At 38.9% G+C, this 20,544-nt stretch overlaps 1 protein-coding gene across 1 annotated transcript in view; it reads right to left on the reverse strand.

Moving 5' to 3' along the window:
* The window catches only part of HEATR5B (HEAT repeat containing 5B), a 205,163-nt gene that overhangs the window by 93,762 nt on the left and 90,857 nt on the right, over positions 1 to 20,544 (reverse strand). Inside the window, exons 21-23 of the mRNA XM_006839450.1 lie at positions 19,062 to 19,206; positions 10,441 to 10,680; positions 9,720 to 9,971 (exon numbers count right to left, since the gene is read on the reverse strand). Of these exons, the coding sequence (XP_006839513.1) occupies positions 9,720 to 9,971; positions 10,441 to 10,680; positions 19,062 to 19,206 (637 nt within the window). The remainder of the gene's footprint in view (positions 1 to 9,719; positions 9,972 to 10,440; positions 10,681 to 19,061; positions 19,207 to 20,544) is intronic.

Below are 20,544 nucleotides of genomic sequence, written 5' to 3' on the forward strand. Positions count from 1 at the left end.
AAAAAAAAAAATCAATAAATAGACAAGGAGCTAGAAATAAAATATGTAATACAGTTATCAGACAGGGACTTTAAAATAGCAATTATAAATGCATTCTCTATGTTGAAGAAGGGGGGTGGGGGGAGAAGCACAGTACCAATAAAGAAGATATTTGCAAGACAGTATGGACCTCTTCATATCATGTGATGTCCCATGTTGTTGTTGTTCTTAGATGACATAGAGCTGGTTACTGCCACTGTATCAATCCATCTTGTTGGGGGTCTTTGTTGATGACTCTTCACTTTACCAAGCAAGATGTCCTTCTCCAGGACATGATCCTCCTAACAAAATGTACAAAGTACAAGTGATAATTTGCCATCCTTACGTCTAAAGAATATTCTGGATATACTTCTTTTAAGACTGATTTATTTGTTCTTCTTGCAGTCCACATACTTCCAGTATTCTTTGCCAACACCGTAAATCATATGCATCGGTCTTCTAAGGTCTTCTTTATTCGTTGTTCAATTTTCACATACATATGAGGCCACAGAAAATCACATGGCTTGGGTCAGAAGCATTTAAGTCCTCAAACTAACATCTTCGGCTTTTTACCATTTTAAAGAGGTCTTTTGCAACAGATTTGTCTAATGCAATATATCATTTGCTATCTTGACGGCTGCTACCGTGAGTGTTGATTGTGGATCCAAGTAAAATGAACTCTTAGAGAACTTCAATCTTTATCCATTTATTATGCTTTTATTTACTGGTCTACTTCAGAAAATTTTTGTTTTCTTTACATTGAGGTCCAACCCAGACTGAAGGCTGTAGTCTTTGATCTTCATCAGTATTTTCAGTCCTCTTCACTTCCAGCAAGCAAGGTTGTATTACCTGCATTTTGCAGATTGCTAGTGAGTCTTAATCCAAACCTGATGCCATGTTCTTCTTCACGTAACCCAGTTTCTCAGATTATTTGCTCAGCATACCAATTAAATAAATATGGTGAAAGGATACAACCTTGTCATACATCTTTTAAACCATTCAGTATCCTCTTGTTCTATTTGAAAGATGAACTCATGGTCGATGTACAGATTATTCATGTGCACAATTAAGTGTTCTAGAATATCCATTCTGTGCAATGCTATCCATAATTTTCCATGCTCTACACAGTTGAAAGTCTTTGCGCAGTTAATAAAGCACAAGTAAACATTTTTCTGGTATTCTTTGCTTTCAGCCAAGATCCATCTGACATGGCAATGTTATCCCTCGTACCACATCCTCTTCTGAATCCATTTTGAATTTCTGACAGCTTCCTGTCAACGATCTTCAGCAAAATTTTACTTGCATGTGATATTAATGATGCTGTTCAATGATTTCCACAGTCCATTGGATCACCTTTGGCAGGGGCGTAAATATCGGCCTCTTCCAATCAGTTGGCCACATAGCTGTAATTCACATTTCTTGGCATAGATTTATTAGTGCCTCCAGTACACTGCATCAGTTTGCTAAAACATTTCAATTTGTATTCTATCAATGTGGAGCCCTGTTTTTACCAATGCCTTCAGTGCAGCTTTGCCTACTTCCTTCAATTTTTCAGTTCTTGGCCATATAAATAAATACGCTGTTGTTATTAAGTACCATAGGGTCAATTCCAACTCATAATGAAATAGGGTTTCTGAGGAGCAGCCGGTGGGTTTGAACTGTTGACACTGTGGTTCGCCATCCAGTGCTGATCCTACAGCACCTCACCAGTAGTCCATACACAAATATATTCTCCATGATAAAAAGAAATACTCATTATGCTCAAACACATTCACTCATCCTCAAATCAAGACCTCTTGTTTTTTTCTAAATACAAGAAGACGCCATGAAGAGATGAAAGTGGGAAAGGATACTGGGCAGAAAGACCACAATGTGAAGAAGATTTGAGGACTGATATAGATTCATTATATTCTGGAAATGCTAATTTTCTCCAACAAAAGCACCACAGTAGACAGATGAGGATGCTGCAGGTAGAATCTGGATAACACATGCACAGGGTCTACTGTTTTCCACATTCCCTGCCAAGACTGCTCAAAATCAGAATGACAGGCAGAGTAAAAGCATGCCAGGTGGGAAGCTGTTATAAGTTTACCATGCAAGTGTAAAATACCCAGCAAAAGATCAAGAACATGAGCAACCTACCCAACACCCCCCCACACACAAAAATACCCACATTGTAAGCAAATTCAAATATGGAAAGCATGCTCCTCTTTTTTTTTTTGCTAGAAAAGAGTGTTTATTTCTACTCAAAGGCTCCATGCACTTTGGTATAAGCTAAGTAAATGCATATTTTGCCAGCAATAAAAGGAATTGCCTAGGAGCTACAGAGTTCACCAGCACCGTTTCTCTCATAATGCAGTGATGTGTTAACACAATTTCTTAAAGACTGATACCCCAGAGAGATCCCCAGCCTTTTAACAGAAGCATCTTCTGATTAAATGTATGCAGCATCTGGGCTAGGCCACTTGTTTAACCAAACAGTACTCTAGTTGCTATTATAAAGTAGTTGTTGTTGTGAAGTGTCATCGAGTCGGTTCTGACCCACAGCAACCCTGTATAGGGTTTCCAAGGAGCAGCTGGTGAGCTTGAAGTTTGCAGTTCAAATGACTTTGCATTCCGGCACATTAATCCACATAAAGTAGGGGTCGTTGTTGTTGTTAAGTGCCATCGAGCTGGTTCTGACTCATAGCGACCCTGTACAGGGTTTCCGTAAGATTCTGTAAATCTTTACGGAAGCAGAAAGTCTCATCTTTCTCCCACGGAGCGGCTGGTAGTTTCGAATGGCTGACGTTAAGGTTCGAAGCCTGATTCGTAACAACTACGCTACCAGAGCGCCTTCAAATACAGCATATTGCCTTCCTAATGGGAGTGGGCTTTAATCAATCCATTTAAGACTTTAAGAGCAAAAGGGAAGTTTGCCTAGGGGATGTTCTGTCTCTTAATTTTAGAACTCAAGCCTGCAGGAGCCACCTGTCTGTTTTTGAGTTATTGTCAGCAAAATTTCAATTGTGTGTGATAGTGTCCGGCAATTTCTGCTTTCCGTTAGATCACTTTTCTTTGGAATGGGTACAAATCACAAACTTGGATCTCTTCTAGTTGGTTGGCTAGGCAGGTAAGCACTGTCAGCATTACATCTGTTTGTTGAAACATCTCACATGGTATCCATTAATCCCTGGAGCCTTGCTTTTCTTGCCAGTGCCTTCAGTGCAACATGAACGTCTTACTTTTGTTGTTGTGATTGTTTGGTGGGCTTTGGTCATAGGTCCTTCTGGACTCCTTCTTTTTTTTTTAATGTTTTATTGTGAATTATATGATAGTTTACATGAGAGAACTTTAGTTTAACATTCATTCCATCGTATATCATTTCATTGTCATGGTTCCAATCCCCTTCATGCATCATCAACCCACCAAAGGGTATATCCTAGAAACCTGCTCCCTACCCTCCTCCCTCCCTCCCCAGTCTTCGGCCCACAGTCCCTCTCCCTCTCTAGATCCAAAGTCCCCAGCCGCTTCATCACTCCACGTCATCGTCTCTGTCTCCATCTCAGGCATCTCTGGTTCTCTGGGTAGGGTCCCGCTCTCGGCTCTTCTCTGTTGATGGCCCTAGAGACCTCCGCTCCTAGACTGGAGAATTAATCACTCTCTTCCCTTGCTACAAAACATCTACCTTTGCATTTCCAACCCTCATAATCAGTCCTGATAACCATTATTCACTTCAGTATCACGAGTTACCCATCTGTATTTCATTTCATCAGCTCCGCCTCGACAGATTGGATAGTACTCACTGGAGATTCTGCCTTCCTCCATGCCCCCTAGCTCAAGGTTCCCTCTTGAAAGTTTGTGAGCCAGTCACTTCTTGCCTTTGTAGTCCCCCACTCTCCATTTGGGTATCCAATGTCCAAGTTGCCCAACTCTGTCCACTCTGTGTGGAGGGAGTGGGAATGTTTCTTGCTGTAAGGATTTGTTCCTTCTTTTGAGTCACTGCATCCGTAGGTATAGGTCAAGTTCATCAGATTGTATCAGCTCACTCTTTTTTTTTTTTTTTCCTCTTCTTTCTTTTCCTGGTTGAGCTCTGATCATCTAGTCATCCAGTCCAGGTCACGTGGGTACTATCTGCAAGTGTGGGTGTTCTTGTGCACATGCCTTCTCTTCCCATCAGCTCCACTCTCTACTCGAGTCCTCCGTGGCCACGCCACTGACTCTGGGCCCAAGAGTCCCCAGGTCTCCTCACACTGCTTGCCAAGCAGGTCCCCACCTAAGTCCACAGAAGCCCACTGAACATTGTAAGGCTTAGCTTGACGCTTCATAGCTGCTTTTACCCCACATCCCCCTAACGGTGATGCGTGTGGTCACCAATCAGAGCATGTATTTCCGTTGAGTCTTAGTCTTGGAAAGGGGTTTGCGTTGAGAGGACCCGACCACTTGCTTTGATGTTTCCTAGGCAAGCGACTTGTTTGTTCTTGTAGTAACAGTCCATCTGCCTCTATTGTTTTGTATTTTTCCTGTAGGTCTTTCTTGCAAGAAGTATCTTTTGTTCTTCTAGCTGCTCCAGGCTGGTCTGCTCATCCTTTCAAGTGGAGATTTCTCATCTCTGGAGATCTGGATGTGGTTCGGGTTTCCACCTATAGTTTTATGTAATGCAAAGGCTCTGCAAGAAACATGCTCCTCTTCTGAGAATATATAAACAAATAGCTTTTGAAGAAATACAAGGGAAAAGACTCTGAAGATTCATAGATGCTAACCTCTGAAAATAATCTGTAAAAGCTGGAATAAAAATTAAAGAAATCATTTGGCATCCTAAATACAAAAGCAAAAAGTTATGGCTGCTATAGAATAAGAACAGATAAGAAAAAGATACAATGGAGTTGGGAGAAATACAGAAAAAGACAAGAAAACACAAAAGTATATTCGAGATCCATATGATGGCAAAAACACTAATTATCAACTGTATACAGAGAAAACTTGTGAGGATCCCTGATAATTCAGGTAAAAAGGCAGTAAGACACACACACATAAACAAAATGACAACAGTTAAATATAAGGAAAGTTAACAGAAGAACGGTCCTTAAATATGGTATGCACATTTGTTTCCATTTGTTTCCAAATTCTCTTATTCCCTCTGCTTATAATAAACCAGTACGGTTGACAAAAAAATGTTCCTGTCCTAATTTTTGAAACCTGTAACTATATTAATTTACATGGTAAAAAGAACTTTGCAGATGTGATTAAGACTATGTACCCTGATGATGATGAAATTCTTCCATTTTATCCATATGAACTCAATCAAATCACTTCAGTCCTTAAAATCAGAGAAACTTGGCTGACTGAATCCAGAGAGAGAAAGGAGAGGGAGCAAAACATGACAATTGAAGAAGGATCACAGAAAATCAATGACGCTAACATGAACAGAGGAAGGGGCCACATCAAGAAATATATAAGACAGAGTCTAGAAACTGGGAAAGGCAAAGAAATGTATTGTCCCCTAGAGCTTCTAAAAAAGGAACACAGCTCTGCCAACATCTTGATTTGGCCCACTGAGACACATGCTGAATTTCTGACCTATAGAACTACAAAGCCATAACATTTTTATTGTTTAAGTCACGAAACTTGTGGTAATTTATTACAGATCTTTGTGCCAGAAATGGGTGTTGCTTTAACACACCTAAAACTGGAGAAATATATTTGGAACTGGGCAGTAGGCAGAGGCTTGAAGAATTTTGAAAGACATGACAGAAAAAGCCTAGACTGCCTTGAACAAACTTCACAGAAACACGGATGTTAACAACTCTTATTAGTAAGGCGTGTTTGAGAAAAAAAACCTAAATTTGTCTAAAAGAATACCTACCATGAACAGAATGTTAGTAGAAATATGGATGTTTGAGGTGCTGCTGTATTCCTCAGAAGGCAACAAGGAATACATTATACTGAAAATCAGAGGAAAAGGGATACGTGTTACTTAGTGGTAGAAAGGTTATTGGAACTGCATTCTGCAGTTATGTGGAAAGTAGAACTTGTAAATGAGGAAGCTGAAATATTTGGCTGATGAAATTTTCAAGCATAGTGTGGTATGGACTGGCTTCTTCTTGCTACTTACTATTATAATGCCTAAGAAGAAAGAGATAAATTGAAGGAAAATTGTTTAAAAAAGAAAACAGGAATTGAGAATTTGAGAAACTCTCAATCTATCCAAATTACAAAAGACACAAAAGCTACTATAGAGAAAAAGCTGAGTGTAGTTAAACAACCTTTTGCTACTCCCAGAAAGATCAAAAGGTCAGAGTTTTAGGTAGACAAGCTCTTTGAAGGCAATTTGGGTATGACTCACAGATCATCAAAATCAGACCAGAAAGCATGTAGATAGCCTGGCAGCAGGATACCCCAGCAGGCTCAACACAAGCCAAAAACAGAGAAGAAATTCTCGAGGAAAGAGCTGTAGAAAATCTTTGTCTAATAAGAGTGAATCCCTGTGATACATAAAGGTGACTCCGAAGGTTCTTGAGAATTCATATTAGAAGAAACACTATGAGCTTAGACTGAAACAAACAAAATATGAGAGAGGACAAGCTGTCTCACAAAATACTACAGGCAGAAAACAGGTGTATTGAATTACTCAACTGCAAACAGATGTTTTGTTTCATGAAAAAAAAAATATGGTGGAGACCAGCATCCTGAACTACAACAGACTAATTTCAGGACCTAAAAGCTAATGGAGGTTGTCCCATTAAATCTGAAAACTGCTTGGGATCAGTATGCCTTTTTATGTCTTGGCGTGGCCCTGTGGACAGCAAGGTCAGTTTGAACTGCAAAGCCAGCAGTTCAAGCTCAGCATTTGCTCTTTGGAAACCCTAAACAGGGTTGCTATGACTTGGAACCTACTTGACAGCACTTAACAACAACCCTTTTGAATCAGAATCTGCAATTTTAATCCTATGCCTGTCCCACCACTGTGTTTTTTTGTTTGTTTTTACCAAAATAAATACGTAAGATTTTCTTTAAAAACTTAAAAAACAAATAAATCAGAGCTTTTTAACTCTGAGATGGATAACCCAGTTGGTTAAAATATTTCAAATTCATGACATATTAAGATATTGTTTAGGGGATAAACAGTCTGAAGACGGTAACATTAGAAAAAGGCTTATTAATCATTACCTTAAATCAAATCAAGACCCAATATCTCCCCTCAAACATTAAGCACTGTTTCATGTCTCTAAATCAAGGGTGCAGAACCTTTTACTGCCAAAATTTATAACATCATCTGTGGGCCATACAAAATTACCAACCTAAAAATTAGTCTGCTATTTGGTCAAACATTTAATTAACTCCCAACAACAATCCTGGTGTGGCACTGTGATATAATGCACTGTACAGAAAGGTTGGTTTGAACTGAAAGGTCGGTGATTCAAACTCATCAGCCACTCCTCAGAAACCCTATACAGGGCTGCTATGATTTGGAACCAACTCAACGGCACTTAGAAACAGCAGCAACAACAACAACAACAACAACGTGATGGCTGCAACTGAAGTTGCTTTGGCACCACCGTAACTTAGACTCTGCTCCAGGTTGGACCAGAACTTATTTGGATAGGTTTTATATAGGACTTTAGAGCTGAAGATTTTAAACTTTAAGTCGATGCTGTAATAGGTTGGGACTTTCACAATAATCAAATATAATGTTATTTAATCACACAAAAATGAAAAAAGCTTTCCTGCTTATAGTAAGAGAGAGAAATAATTGTTCCAACTGAAGAAGAATCACAGAGTCGACATTGCTGACTTGAAGGTAGATGAAGGAGTTCCCAGCCAAGGAATGCATGCAGGCTCCACAAGCTGAGAAAGGAAACAGATCCTTCTGTGTGATCCTTATTTAGTGTTGTTGTAATATAAACACAAATGGGTGGCTTTAAAGAGCAGAGATTTATAGTACAGTGAGCTATACACCAAATTCAAGATGTGACAATAAGGGGAGTCCTTTTTTGTCTATTTCAGCTTCCAGCAGCCAATCCTTAGAGTTCCTAGACCTGTGGATTCTCCCTGTATCTGGGCATGCATCTTTATCTAATCTGCTTTATTTAATAACTCAAAAGTGTTTTGGTTTTGGTCACAACCTACACTACAATGGCCTTATTAACACAACACAGAAAGCGTGATTTTCAAACAGGATTATATCCAATGGAATGAGAGAGTCAGAATTCTAACACATATTTTTTGAGAGGGACACAATTCAACCCACAACACCCCTGGAAACTCTAGAAAGAAATGTAGCCTTGATGACACTTTGATTTTAGCTCAGTGACACCCATTTTGGACTTCTGAACTGCAGTACTATAAGATAATAATTTGTGTTGCATAAATGGTAATTTTGTTACAGCAGCAATGATAAACTAACACAATCACCCTTTCTGTCTAGAAAATCTTTTTTGTAACTTTACAATCCAGCTTTAAAATCACCTCTGCTGTGATGGATTCAGAAAGTGATTATTACTTTTTCATTTTTCTAAATCACTCTATCATACTACTATTAGAACACACAATTATCTGAATGATAAGTCAGACTCTCTGTCTTCTATAATAGAAAGTACAGACTATGTTTCCCCCCCTCCCCTTTGTATACTCAATGATAACAAACAATAACCAAAACTAAGTCCCTTTCCCTTGAGTTAATTCCAACTCACAATGACCCCATAAGGTAAAGTAGAACTGCTCTCAGGTTATAATCTTTAGAGACACAGATTGCCACATCTTTTACTTATGGTTAGCAGTGGAGTTCTTATTCACTGTGTTACCAGGGTTCCTCTTAGCAAACAGAAGAATTTGGTAAAGATTTACTGAATAATGACATAGACAATGTCTTCATGATACACTGTGATTTACTGATACCCTATATTCAGATTCATACTTTACACATGATACACCACTGGTTTTTGTTTAATTAAAAAACAAAACAAAATTTAAAAAAACCAATTTGTGAGTGCCACTGTTCTGTATACACAACAGAGTAACTGGTAAGAGAATTTTAACTTAAAGACATACAATTTTTTAAAAAATGACAAGATGATAAAATGAAAACAAAGTGAAGGACAGGCAGTCTGTTGCTCGACCAAATCTCTTAACTTTCCTTGCCTTTTCATCTGTAAAATGAAGATACTGGATTTGATCATCTCTTTCTAAATCTCCTATAATATCTGATCCAGGCGATATGTGGTATAAAAAGCTTATAAAAGTCAAGGAGCAGTGAAATATTTCAATAACAAATAGTTTCCATCTTTTCAAAAATATTTAATAGCATTTCTGAAATCTGAGAGCTTTAAACCTACCTCGGTATTCACGATTTCTGCCATACTCCATGGCTGGCAAGGAATTCTCACATTAGAATTTTGCTTTCTTTTATGGTGACATGCTAAAACTAGGACAATGTACTAAAGAAACTTATATTAGTACCATCGTTATCCTAAAGGCAAATTATTATACTTATATACACACACAAACATCTATCATTGAACAACCTTCTTCAAGCTATCTTCCAAATACAGATCAGAAGGTGGGAAAGATGATATGTAGAAGGCAGAGAAAAACTAAGGTAAAAGGCAGACAATTAATATCACAGAAGGAATGGTTTAAAGCATATTTAATACCATGGACATACTTCAAACCTATAAAAATACACTGGGTAAAAAAAACAAACAAACTCATTTTAAATTTACTTGTTGGGTTTTGTAGCTTTGCAGAACGTGCCATGGCAAGATCAAAGTGAGCCGGGTCTGCGTTCTCACACAAATTGGTGATTCGACACAGGCAGTCAGCAGCAAAGACCCGAGTGGCCCAGCGAGGTGCCACAAAGGGCTTGGATTTATCTTCTTCCCCTAGTGTGGTAAACATGGTATCATCATCCATCTCATCTTTCTTTTCTGATTCCTCATCTTTTCCACTACTTAAGAGAGTTGCAGTACTCATATCTGTAACCAAAAGATAAGTATATCATAACAATAGCACATTTAGCAAAAGAGTGTGTTAGAAATAACATTAATAATAAAAGAGTGCTGATTTTAAAAAGACTAAATTCTTACTTTCTGGTAAACAACAGAGTTGTCAAGTTTATTGTATTTTTAAACAATCAAATGCCTAATAAAGGATAAGAAAAAACGCTATTTCTTGTAGTAGTTTTGCTTATTATATTGAACCACAGAATAACTTGGGATTTTATATATAAAAATTTAGCGTCAATTTAGCTATTTTTGAAAAAATACATAGGAAGCTCATTAGTTTGAGATACAATTTAACCTTTATCTTTTTTTAACAGCGATTACAGATTAGAAATATTAGTATATTTAAACGTAAACTCAAATTTACATACACACACACATATTATCTGAAATAAAATCATTTTCATTATTTAAAAACATATTTACTATATTAAATACATACCACTAGAAGCTGCCAGAACATCTTTACAAAGCATTAGCCAATGGGACAGTTTTTCTATTGCCAGTGAAGAAAGCATATGCCCCAAAGTGTCATGAATATCAGAACATAATTTTCTGTCTGTCTCCCGGTCCAGCATTCCAAACAGAAGTCCTTCAAGACCAGTTTCTGTTATATTAACACCTTGGTGTCGGCAGTGGATGTCACTTCGAGAACTAACCCCAGGTGCAAAAGGACTGACATCTGAAAAGTAAATTTTACATATGAAAATGCGTAAGAATTTGTTGTATACTATAGATAACTATTATTATAAAACCATGCCAATTTACAAAAGAGCAAAACCAAATAGCTATATCTATATTTTGTTGTTGTTGTGTGCTATGGAGTCGGTTCCGACTCATAGCGACCCTGTACAGGGTTTCCAAGGCTGTAAATATTTACGGGAGCAGAAAGCTTCATCTTTCTCCCACGGAGCAGCTGGTAGTTTCGAATTGCTGACCTTGCGATTCGCAGTCCAATTTGTAACCACTCCGCTACCAGAGCTCCATATATATAAAATTTGACATGGTCAAATTTTACATGTCTTTAACACTTAATCTGACAATAAAGGTAAGACACTGATGTTTAAGAATAATTATTTTGAGTTATTTTAACAACTCTGCACAGAGTGCTCAGTAAGTGTTTATTTATCTAACAAAATAAGAGCAGCAAAGAAGATGTTAATGTTGTTAAGTGCCATCGAGTTTGTTCTGACTCTAACTACCCTGTATAAGGTTTTCTGAGGAGGAGCTGGTCAGTTTGAACTGCCACAGACTTATAGTTAGCAGTCCAATGATTACCATACAGAAATCCTGGTGTGGACCTGTGGGTTAATGTACCAGACTGCAATGTCAGTCTGAACCGTAAAGTCAACAGTTCAGGCTCACTAGCTGCTCCTCGAAAACCCTATACAGGGTCAGTATGAGTTGGAATTGACTCCACAGCACTTAACAACAACAACAATACCAGTAAAGAAACATACTTCTAACAATTCTTTTTTTGTTTTGTTTTTTTCTGCCTTAAATTTTACTTCTAACAATTCTTACTCAAGATACATTCACATGTGACAGACAGAACTGTCCTTCACAGGATTTTCAGTGGCTGATATTTTGGAAGTAGATCACCAGGTTCTTATTCTTAGGCACCTTTTGGTTAGCAGCCAAATGCATTCACCACTTATGCTACTACCTAGGGACTCCAACTATAAGTGGATTAGTATGCTAAAAGTTCATTTACATTTTTCAAAAAACCTTTCCAAGATTCAGCAAAGAGTGGCAAGATAAAAGAGCAACATACAAAAATCAGTTGGATTCTTCTATACCAACAATGACAGTGCGGAAAAGGACATTAGGAAAGCAGTAACATTTATAATAGCCACCCAAAGAATTAAATATCTAGGAATAAATGTAACCAGACAGACAAAGGACTTATACAAAGAAAATTACAAAACACTAATACAAGAAACCAAAAGAGACTTACAAAAATGGAAGAATGTACCATGCTCCTGGATAGGAAGATTTAACATTGTGAAAATGTCAATACTGACCAAAGCAATTTACATATTTAATACGATCCCAATTCAGATTCCAACGACATTCTTCAAAGAAGTGGAAAAAACAATTACAAACTTTATGTGGAAAGGAAAGAGACCCAGAGTAAGCAATGCACTGCTTAAGATGAAGAATAAGGTTGGAAACCTCTCACTCCCCGATTTCAAAATTTATTACACGGCTACAGTGGTCAAAACAGCTTGGTACTGCTACAATGAAAGATACATTGATCAATGGAACAGAATCGAGAATCCAAAAATTAACCCATCCACATACAACCAACTGATTTTTGACAAAGTACCTAAATATATTGCATGGGGAGGGGATAGTCTCTTCAACAGAGGGTGCTGGCAGAACCGAAAAGTGATATGCAAAAGACTGAAACAAGACCTTTACCTCATGCCTTATACATGCCATGCCACTCAGCATGCATGAAAGACCTAAACGTGAACCCCAAAATTATGAAGGCCATCAATGAAAAAACAGGAACAAATGTGAGGGCACTAATTCAGGGAATATACAGACTACCAAACATTTTGAAAACTACACGAACAAAAGTAGACAAAATAGATGATTGGGACATACTAAAAATCAAAAACTTATGCACATCAAAAGACTTCACCAGAAGAGTAAAAAGGGAACCCATAGAATGGGAAAAAATCTTTTGCAACGACACATCAGACAAAGGATTCATTTCTAAAATATGTAGGAAACTATAACAACTCTACAAGAAAAGGCAAATAACCCAATTAAAAAATGGACACAGGACATGAACAGACACTTCACCAAGGAGGACATCCAGGCAGCCAACAAACAAAAGAAGAAATGTTCACCATCACTAGCCATTTGTTGTTTGCTGTTGTTAAGTGCCGTCGAGTTGATTCCAACTCATAGAGACCCTGTATAGTCATTTGTTGTTAAGTGCCGTTGAGTCTATCCCGACCCACAGCAACCCTGTATAGGGTTTCCAAGGAGCAGCTGGTGAGCTTGAACCACCAACCTTGCAGTTCAAACGACTCTGCAGTCTGATGCATTACCCACAGCGCCATACCAGGACTCCGTATAGTCATTAGAGATGCAAAACAAAACAACAATCAGATATCATCTCACATCAACAATTACAGCAAAGATCAAAAAAGTAGAGGGCAATTAATGCTAGCGAGGATGTGGAGAGACTAGGATGCTCCTGCATTGCTGGTGGGACTGCAAAATGGTCCAATCTCTCTGAAAAGCAATATGGCGCTTCCTCAGATGGTTGCAAATAAAAATACCTTATGATCCTTCAATCCCTCTACTTGGTATTTCCCCACAAGAAACATGAGTCATAACAAGAGTAGATATATGCACACCAATGTTCAAAGCAGCACTATTTACAGTAGCAAAAAGACGGAGACAGCCTAAGTGCCCATCAACTGAAGAATGGATAAACAAACTGTGGTACATACACACAATAGAATATTATGTTACCTTATAACAAGGAACCTGTAAGCCACAACATAATATGGATGAACCTTGAGGACATTATGTTGAGTGAAATTAGTCAGTCACAAAAGGAGAAATGCTGCATAAGACCACTATCATAAAAGCTAAGAAAAAGAACCCATACTAAAGTGTGTGTGTGTGGGGTGTTCTTTGCTGGTTACGGGGCTTACGAAAGGAGATGGGGATAGGTCTCTTGTGATACAATAGTGAATAACTATTATCAGGGCTGACTGTGAGGGTTGGAAATGTAAAGGTAGACGTTTTGTAGCAAAAGGAGGGGAGTGGTTGACTTTGCAGTACAGGAGCGGAGGTCCCTGGGACCATCAAGGAAAAAGAGCAGAGAACGGGCCCTACACAGAGAATCAGTGACACCAGAGATGGAGGCAGAGACGATGACGTAGAGAGATGGAGCGGCTGGGGACTTAAGACCCAGAGAGAGAGAGGGGCTGTGTGCTGACGATGGGGGGGGGGGGTGGGTGGGCAGCAGGCTTGCAGGGATTACCCTTTCATTGGTTGGTGATGCATGGAGGGGACTGTAACCATGGCAATGAAACAATATACAACAGAATGAATGTAATGTTCTCCCATGTAAACTATTACATAATTCACAATAAAACATTTAAAAAAAACAAAAATCCTTTGCAAGCATAATACAATTAAAGTAGTAGTATGTGGTACTGGAGGATAAGCACTGGTCTGCTTAAACGCAACAATGGCAGTTCAAACTCAGCAGCCATTCCTTGGAAACCCTATACAGGGTTGCTATGAGTTTGAACTAACTCGACACTAATGACAACATTATGAAATAGTAGTCACATTTATTACTCTTTTCAAAAATCTTTTTCTAAGTAACAGATGTAGAACTGGCAGACTTGAGAATGCATACTACTAGGCTCTTCAGTCTAGAGGTCTCTGAACCCTGAAGGGAGTAGTACAAAGACTGCAAAGTAGCTCTTTTAGTTGGGTTGCTACAAAGTCAGAATAAGCAGGAGTTTGCAGGAAATAGTCCTAGAGGGAAATTCAAAGACAGTAGGAAAAATAGGAAGTAAAAGTTTCAAGGACAGAAGATACTACTAAACGATTAAGCATAGCAGTTTTTTCCCCTTATTTAACAGTAGTTGAGTTGTTAATGAACATTTTCCCAATCAGAAATGATATTTCTATACTTAAATTTTAATTAATGTAGCAAACCACTGAATTTGTTGTTGGGAAAGGTCCTTGGTTTCCTTCCAGCATCTGTAGGTCCAGCATTCCTTACAGATCTCTGTGTCTTGGCATCAATCTTATCCTGGATCTAGGAGCTACAAAGGACACACTCTATTCCTGGCTCTTCTTTTTTGGTGGTTGTACGTTCCTCTCTTTCAACTCATTCTCTCTTTTTATGTATCTCAAGAGAGACTGACTCAAGATACAACCTAATCCTGTAAATAGTATCCAACCTTATTAACATCAGCTCCTGAGACTATGTGGATGAAGAGAGTTCTCCAGACTGACCTTTAGACTACAGATTTGGGACTTGCTAGCCTCCACAATTGAGGATTTACAACACATAGAATAATTACATCAGATCAGAGCTGAACACATCAGATAACATGGGGGTGTTGAATGCATCAAGTGAGATCGCATCATGGATCTGATAACTCCCATCTTTTAAGCCACTGAGAATCCTGGCCCAGCCAAGGTGACACAAAACCTTATCAGAGTACACCTCTTATTAACAGGGCACGTCTATGCATTTCCTTAAATCATACATAATCTCTAAATAAAGACAATTAGGAATTCATATTTGGGCCTAACATGTACAACTGAAAATCTCATCATGTTGGTGTTGCTGTTGTTAAGTGCTGTCGAGTCAATTCTGACTCATAGTGACACTGTATAGAGCTTCCAAGGAGAGACTGGTGGCTTTGAACCACCAATCTTACAGTTAGCAGTTGACTGCTAATCCTATGGCGCCATATCAGGACTTCATTATGTTATCTGAAAATTCTTCCAAGTCTGAATTCCAACCTGGGACAAAATTGCTTTTCATCTATGAATCTAGAAGATAAGTGATCTGCTTCCAAATGCAATGGTGGAACAAGGAAAAGGTAGATATTTCCATTACAAATGGGAACAATTAGAGGGACAGAAGGGATAACTGACACCAAGCAAGTTACAAATTCAGCAGAACAATTTACATTAGCTCTTAAGGCTTGAGGAGTTTTGGTGTGGTGCTGCAGGATAAGCACTAGACTGCTAACCACAAAGTTCGTGGTTTAAACCTACAAGCCACTCCTTGGAAACCCTACACAGGGTTGCTATGAGTCAGAACTGACTCAACAGCACCTAAGAACAACTTAAGGGTTGAAAAGAATCTTCTGTTCTTAGAGACGTTAGCAATGGCCCTACCCTTTACATTGTAGGTTTTGACAAGTCACCCTGGATTCTGGATAGAGGCCCCATCCTCCTAATCTGTCTGGGTGATACTCCACCTTTTCAGCTCTGGCAGGCCCCATTCTTCTGCCCCTTGGGTAGAAACAAAATCTTAATGGCAGCCCTACACTCCAGAACTAAGTTAGTGAAAAAGGTCTCACTCTTTCAAACTTAGGAAACTGTGGTCCCATGTTGAGAAACTCCAAAGATCATGGCCCTACCTGTGCTCCTTGTCTCTTCAGCGTCCGCGTCCTGGTCCCTAGAAGAGGATAGCCTGGCCTTTGCTTTGTTGAATAAATGTTATAAAGTTCTTTAGATGTATTGATAAGTACCCAGAGGTACCCCACTCCACAAGAAAGCCTTCTGCATGAAGGCACTCAGCTTTCTTGTTCCATGGGTCAGCTTCAGTGTTGTTTTGGGTCTGTCTCTAGGTTCCGCTGTTGCAGTATCTCTATCACTACTTCTCACTATCTGTGATGTCTCTGGTTTTACAGCTCGCTTGATTTCCATCTGAGTCCCTCATCAGAATTGCCTTTGATATCCACAATTCCATCAAAAGTCTCTTCTAGGCAATCTAGACTCAATACTAGACAGCTTAGCATTCTTCCAGCCTTGGCTCATTATTCAATTTCAAAAACACTTCTGCATTTTGGGTATCTTTTACAGCATCACTCCACTCCCGGTACCAAACTCTGTCTTAGTTATTAGCGTAGTGGTTACAAATTGGGCTGCGAACCGCAAGGTCAGCAGTTCGAAACTACCAGCTGCTCCGAGGAAGAAAGATGAGGCTTTCTGCTCCTGTAAAGATTTACAACCTCGGAAACCCTGTACAGGGTCACTATGAGTCGAAACCGACTCCACGGCACATAACAACAACAACATAAAAGAAATGCCACAAGTGGATGGCATTAACAAATAGTTATGGAGGCTAAAGTCTAAATTCAAAGTGGCTGCTCTGTGGGGAAAGGTCCTCTGTCCCCTTCTAGTTTCTGTAGGCCTAGCATTCCTTAGAGATCTTTATGTGTCTTGGCATAAATCTTTCTCTGGATCAGTGAACTTACCAGTGCAGGAAACCTAGGTAAAAAGGACACACTCCATTCTAGGCTCTTCTTTATTCTCTCTGCTCACTTCTCCCTCCTTTTATATCTCAAAAGAGAATGACTCAAGATACAACCTAATCCTGTACATTGCATCTAACCTCATTAACACCATGTTTGTCTTGTTGTTGTGTGCTAATGAGTCGATGCCATCTCATAAGAATATGTATAGGGTTTCCAAGACTTTTTAAATCTTTGCAGGACCATAAAGCTTCATGTTTCTCCCGTAGAGTGGCTGGTGAGTATGAACCACCAACCTTGTGGTTTACAGTCCAGTGCTTATCACACGACAGCCACTGCACTCCTCCATTACACGATAAAAGTGAGGATTTATAACACAAGATAATTACATCAGCACTGTCTTTTCTGATCACATCATGGGATTGATCGCATAGTACATCTCATCATGGAGGTGATAACTACATCCCAATTGCTAAACTACTGAAAATCCTGGCCCACCCAAGTTGACACAAAACCTTAACTATCACATAAGGTAAAGCACAGCTTTAAAATTGTGGGGACATACTGCCAAAGAGCCCTCCACAAATCTTGTTTCACTTTCATTTTCACCAGCAGAAGAAATTGCTCTTTTATTCATATCCCCCCAACACTGATGGTGACCACTATTTCAAATCTGGTGCTACATTCTATTGTGGTGAGTAGCAAATGGGATCTTAAAGCTAGTGAGTGGTCATCAAAGATGAAAACTAGTTGTCTTTCCCCATATAGATGAAAGAAAGGAAGAGAAAATCAAAGGTTCAACAAAACAGTTAGTCCAAAGGACTAATGGACCACAAGAACCACAGCCTCCCCTACTCTGAGACCAGAACCATATGGTACCCAGCTACCACTACTGACCACTATGCTTAGGAACATAGCAGTACCTTGACAGAAGGGTAGAAAAATGTAGTGCAAAGTCAAAACTCCTAGAAAAGAACAGAATTATTGGTCTGATAAAACCTGAGACTGTGACCTTTAGAAACCTTTCAAACCTGGAAGGGAACTCATCCCCAAGGCTCAGTTTTCCATCAAACCATAGATAGGTCTACACAGTGAACAGTAACACTGGGTGAGGAACATAATCATCCGAGCCATTTAACCATACAAAAACAGAAAGGCAGCATTTGCTCCAAAATGAAGCCCAGAAGGCAGAAAGGGGCAGGAAAGAAGGATAAATGAACATGGGGGGTCAGGGAGGAGTGGATAGGAAACTGTTACAGTGAGGGAATTGCAACTATTATGAAATGGCATAGCAACTAATTATTGATTATGGCACTTCCAGTCATACTGTTGTATCTGTGATGCACTGTAAATTCTAGCCTCTATGCCTGTGATTAGAGAACCATTTTGATGAGATGTCACTGAAGCAGGATTAAGGTGGTATTGCAGGATAAGCACCTGACCATAAAGTTGGTGTGAACCACAAGGTCAGTGGTTCAAACTCACCAGCCACTCCTTGGAAATCCTACACAAGGTCGCTATGAGTTGGAATCAACTTGACAGCACTTAACAAGAATTAAGAATGCCACCACGTTACTAGGGTATGTGAATCAAGCCACTACCCTTTGATTTTCTTAGTGGCAGGGCCTGAGTCAAATATATAGGACTGCATCGGCAAAGTTCGTTCTCTTACTCTGAATCTTGCCTAGGGTTCATAACATCTGACCTTCACTTCATGGGATTTACAACATATCATCTGATCTGATTTACCAACTCCCACAACCTCGTGTGTGAAAAGCCTGCCACATAACCTGCAGATTTGGGTTCCTCTTTTACTATTATTGAGTTCTTTGAGACTTTGCAGCTAACTGCAGAACCCTGGGACATGAGGGAGGAGAGGAGTGGTGATTGAGACCATAGATTACGGAGTTGGGAAAAAAAAAATGTATGATATCTTTAACTTCATAGAGACCAACCTTGTGCTGAAACAAAATGCATACACATTCTTGAACGTAAAAGGAATTTGCTATTGTAAACGTTCACCCAAACTACAGAAAAAGCAGGAATAAATAAAACAATAGAGACAAATAATGAAACTTACTAGAACCGCTGCTCTCTTTGTCCCCTGCATTTTTTGCTAGGCTCATGGCATATTCACAAACTTCAGCTGCTTCTCTTTGTGCAAGTTGCCGGAGACATGCTACAGCTGCCCGTCGAAGTAGCAAGTGAGAACTACATAAGTGAACCTGTGAACAATAACAATTTTAGATAAAAATTATTTTAAGCCTGTAATTCTTTAGTGTCACTGGCTGATGAATATACACTAATACTTATGAAGATGCTTTTCATTGAACAACTTCACTTGTTTTTAAGATAGAGCCAAATGATGGTTTTTGGAAAAATATTATTATTAATAGAAAAAATAAATAATATTTTAGTAGCCTAAACAGTTGCCCAAAGATTTGGCACTAAAGCTCATATTATATATACTTAGATGAAAATTCAGAAGGATCTTTTGCACATCTTATTTTACACGTTTCTTATTAAGCTTTGTAATTGAAATTCTAATTTTTAGCTGCAGTAAATGAAAAGTTAGGGGGCAGATTGCTGCTATGTGTAGGTATAATGACTACACTAAGAATTTAAAGCAAAGAAGGATATTTATGAAACACAGAAAACAAAAACAAGCGAACATTAACACTCCTGAGAAGAACCACAAAATGGGGCTTTGGTATGAAATTTGTATTTCTCAAAAGTCTCTGAAAACATCATACAAGCATAAAGCATGAGGCTATACAAAGTAACAGTTAAGGGCTCAGGAACCAGACTACTTGAGCTTGAATTCTTGAGCTTGAACATCTCTGTGTGATCTTAGACAAGTTACTTCAACTCTCTGCATCTTGATTTTATATGTTGTTGTTAGGTGCTATCTAGTTGATACCAACACATAGTGTTCCTATGCACAACAGAATGAAACAATTTCCAGTTCTGCACCACTCTCACAATCATCACTACATTTGTGCCCATCGCTGTTGCCATTTCATTGAATATCTTCCTCTTTTACTCTGATCCTCTATTTTACCAAACATGAAATCCTCCTCCAGGGACTGGTCCCTCCTGACAATATGTCCGAGATACCAGAGACAAAGTCTGGCCATCCTGGCTTCCAAGGAGCATTCTGGATGAACTTCTCCAAACAGACAGGTTTGTTCTTTTGGCAGTCCATGGCACATTTAATAAGTCTCCTCCAACATCATAGCTCAAATGCATCAATTCTTCTATGGCGTTCTCCGCATGGTACAGTGACTCCGCATATTCCTGCCATCTTCTTTTGATGCTTTCTGTATCATTCAATATTTTGCCCAGAGTCCTTAAATATTGCAATTCAAGGCCTGAATTTTTTCTTCACTTCCCTCACCTTGATTATGCTGAGTGTATTCTTTCCTTTTGGTTTTCTAACTCCATGTCTTTAAAATTTTCATTATAATGCTTGTCTCTGTCTTCTCGAGTCACCTTTTTAAATTTTCCATTCAACTCTTTTACACGCTCATTTCTTCCATTTACTTTAGCATCTCTGTGTTGGA

Source organism: Chrysochloris asiatica, unplaced genomic scaffold (assembly GCF_000296735.1).
Source record: "Chrysochloris asiatica unplaced genomic scaffold, ChrAsi1.0 scaffold00024, whole genome shotgun sequence".
Taxonomy (NCBI): Eukaryota; Metazoa; Chordata; class Mammalia; order Afrosoricida; family Chrysochloridae; genus Chrysochloris; species Chrysochloris asiatica.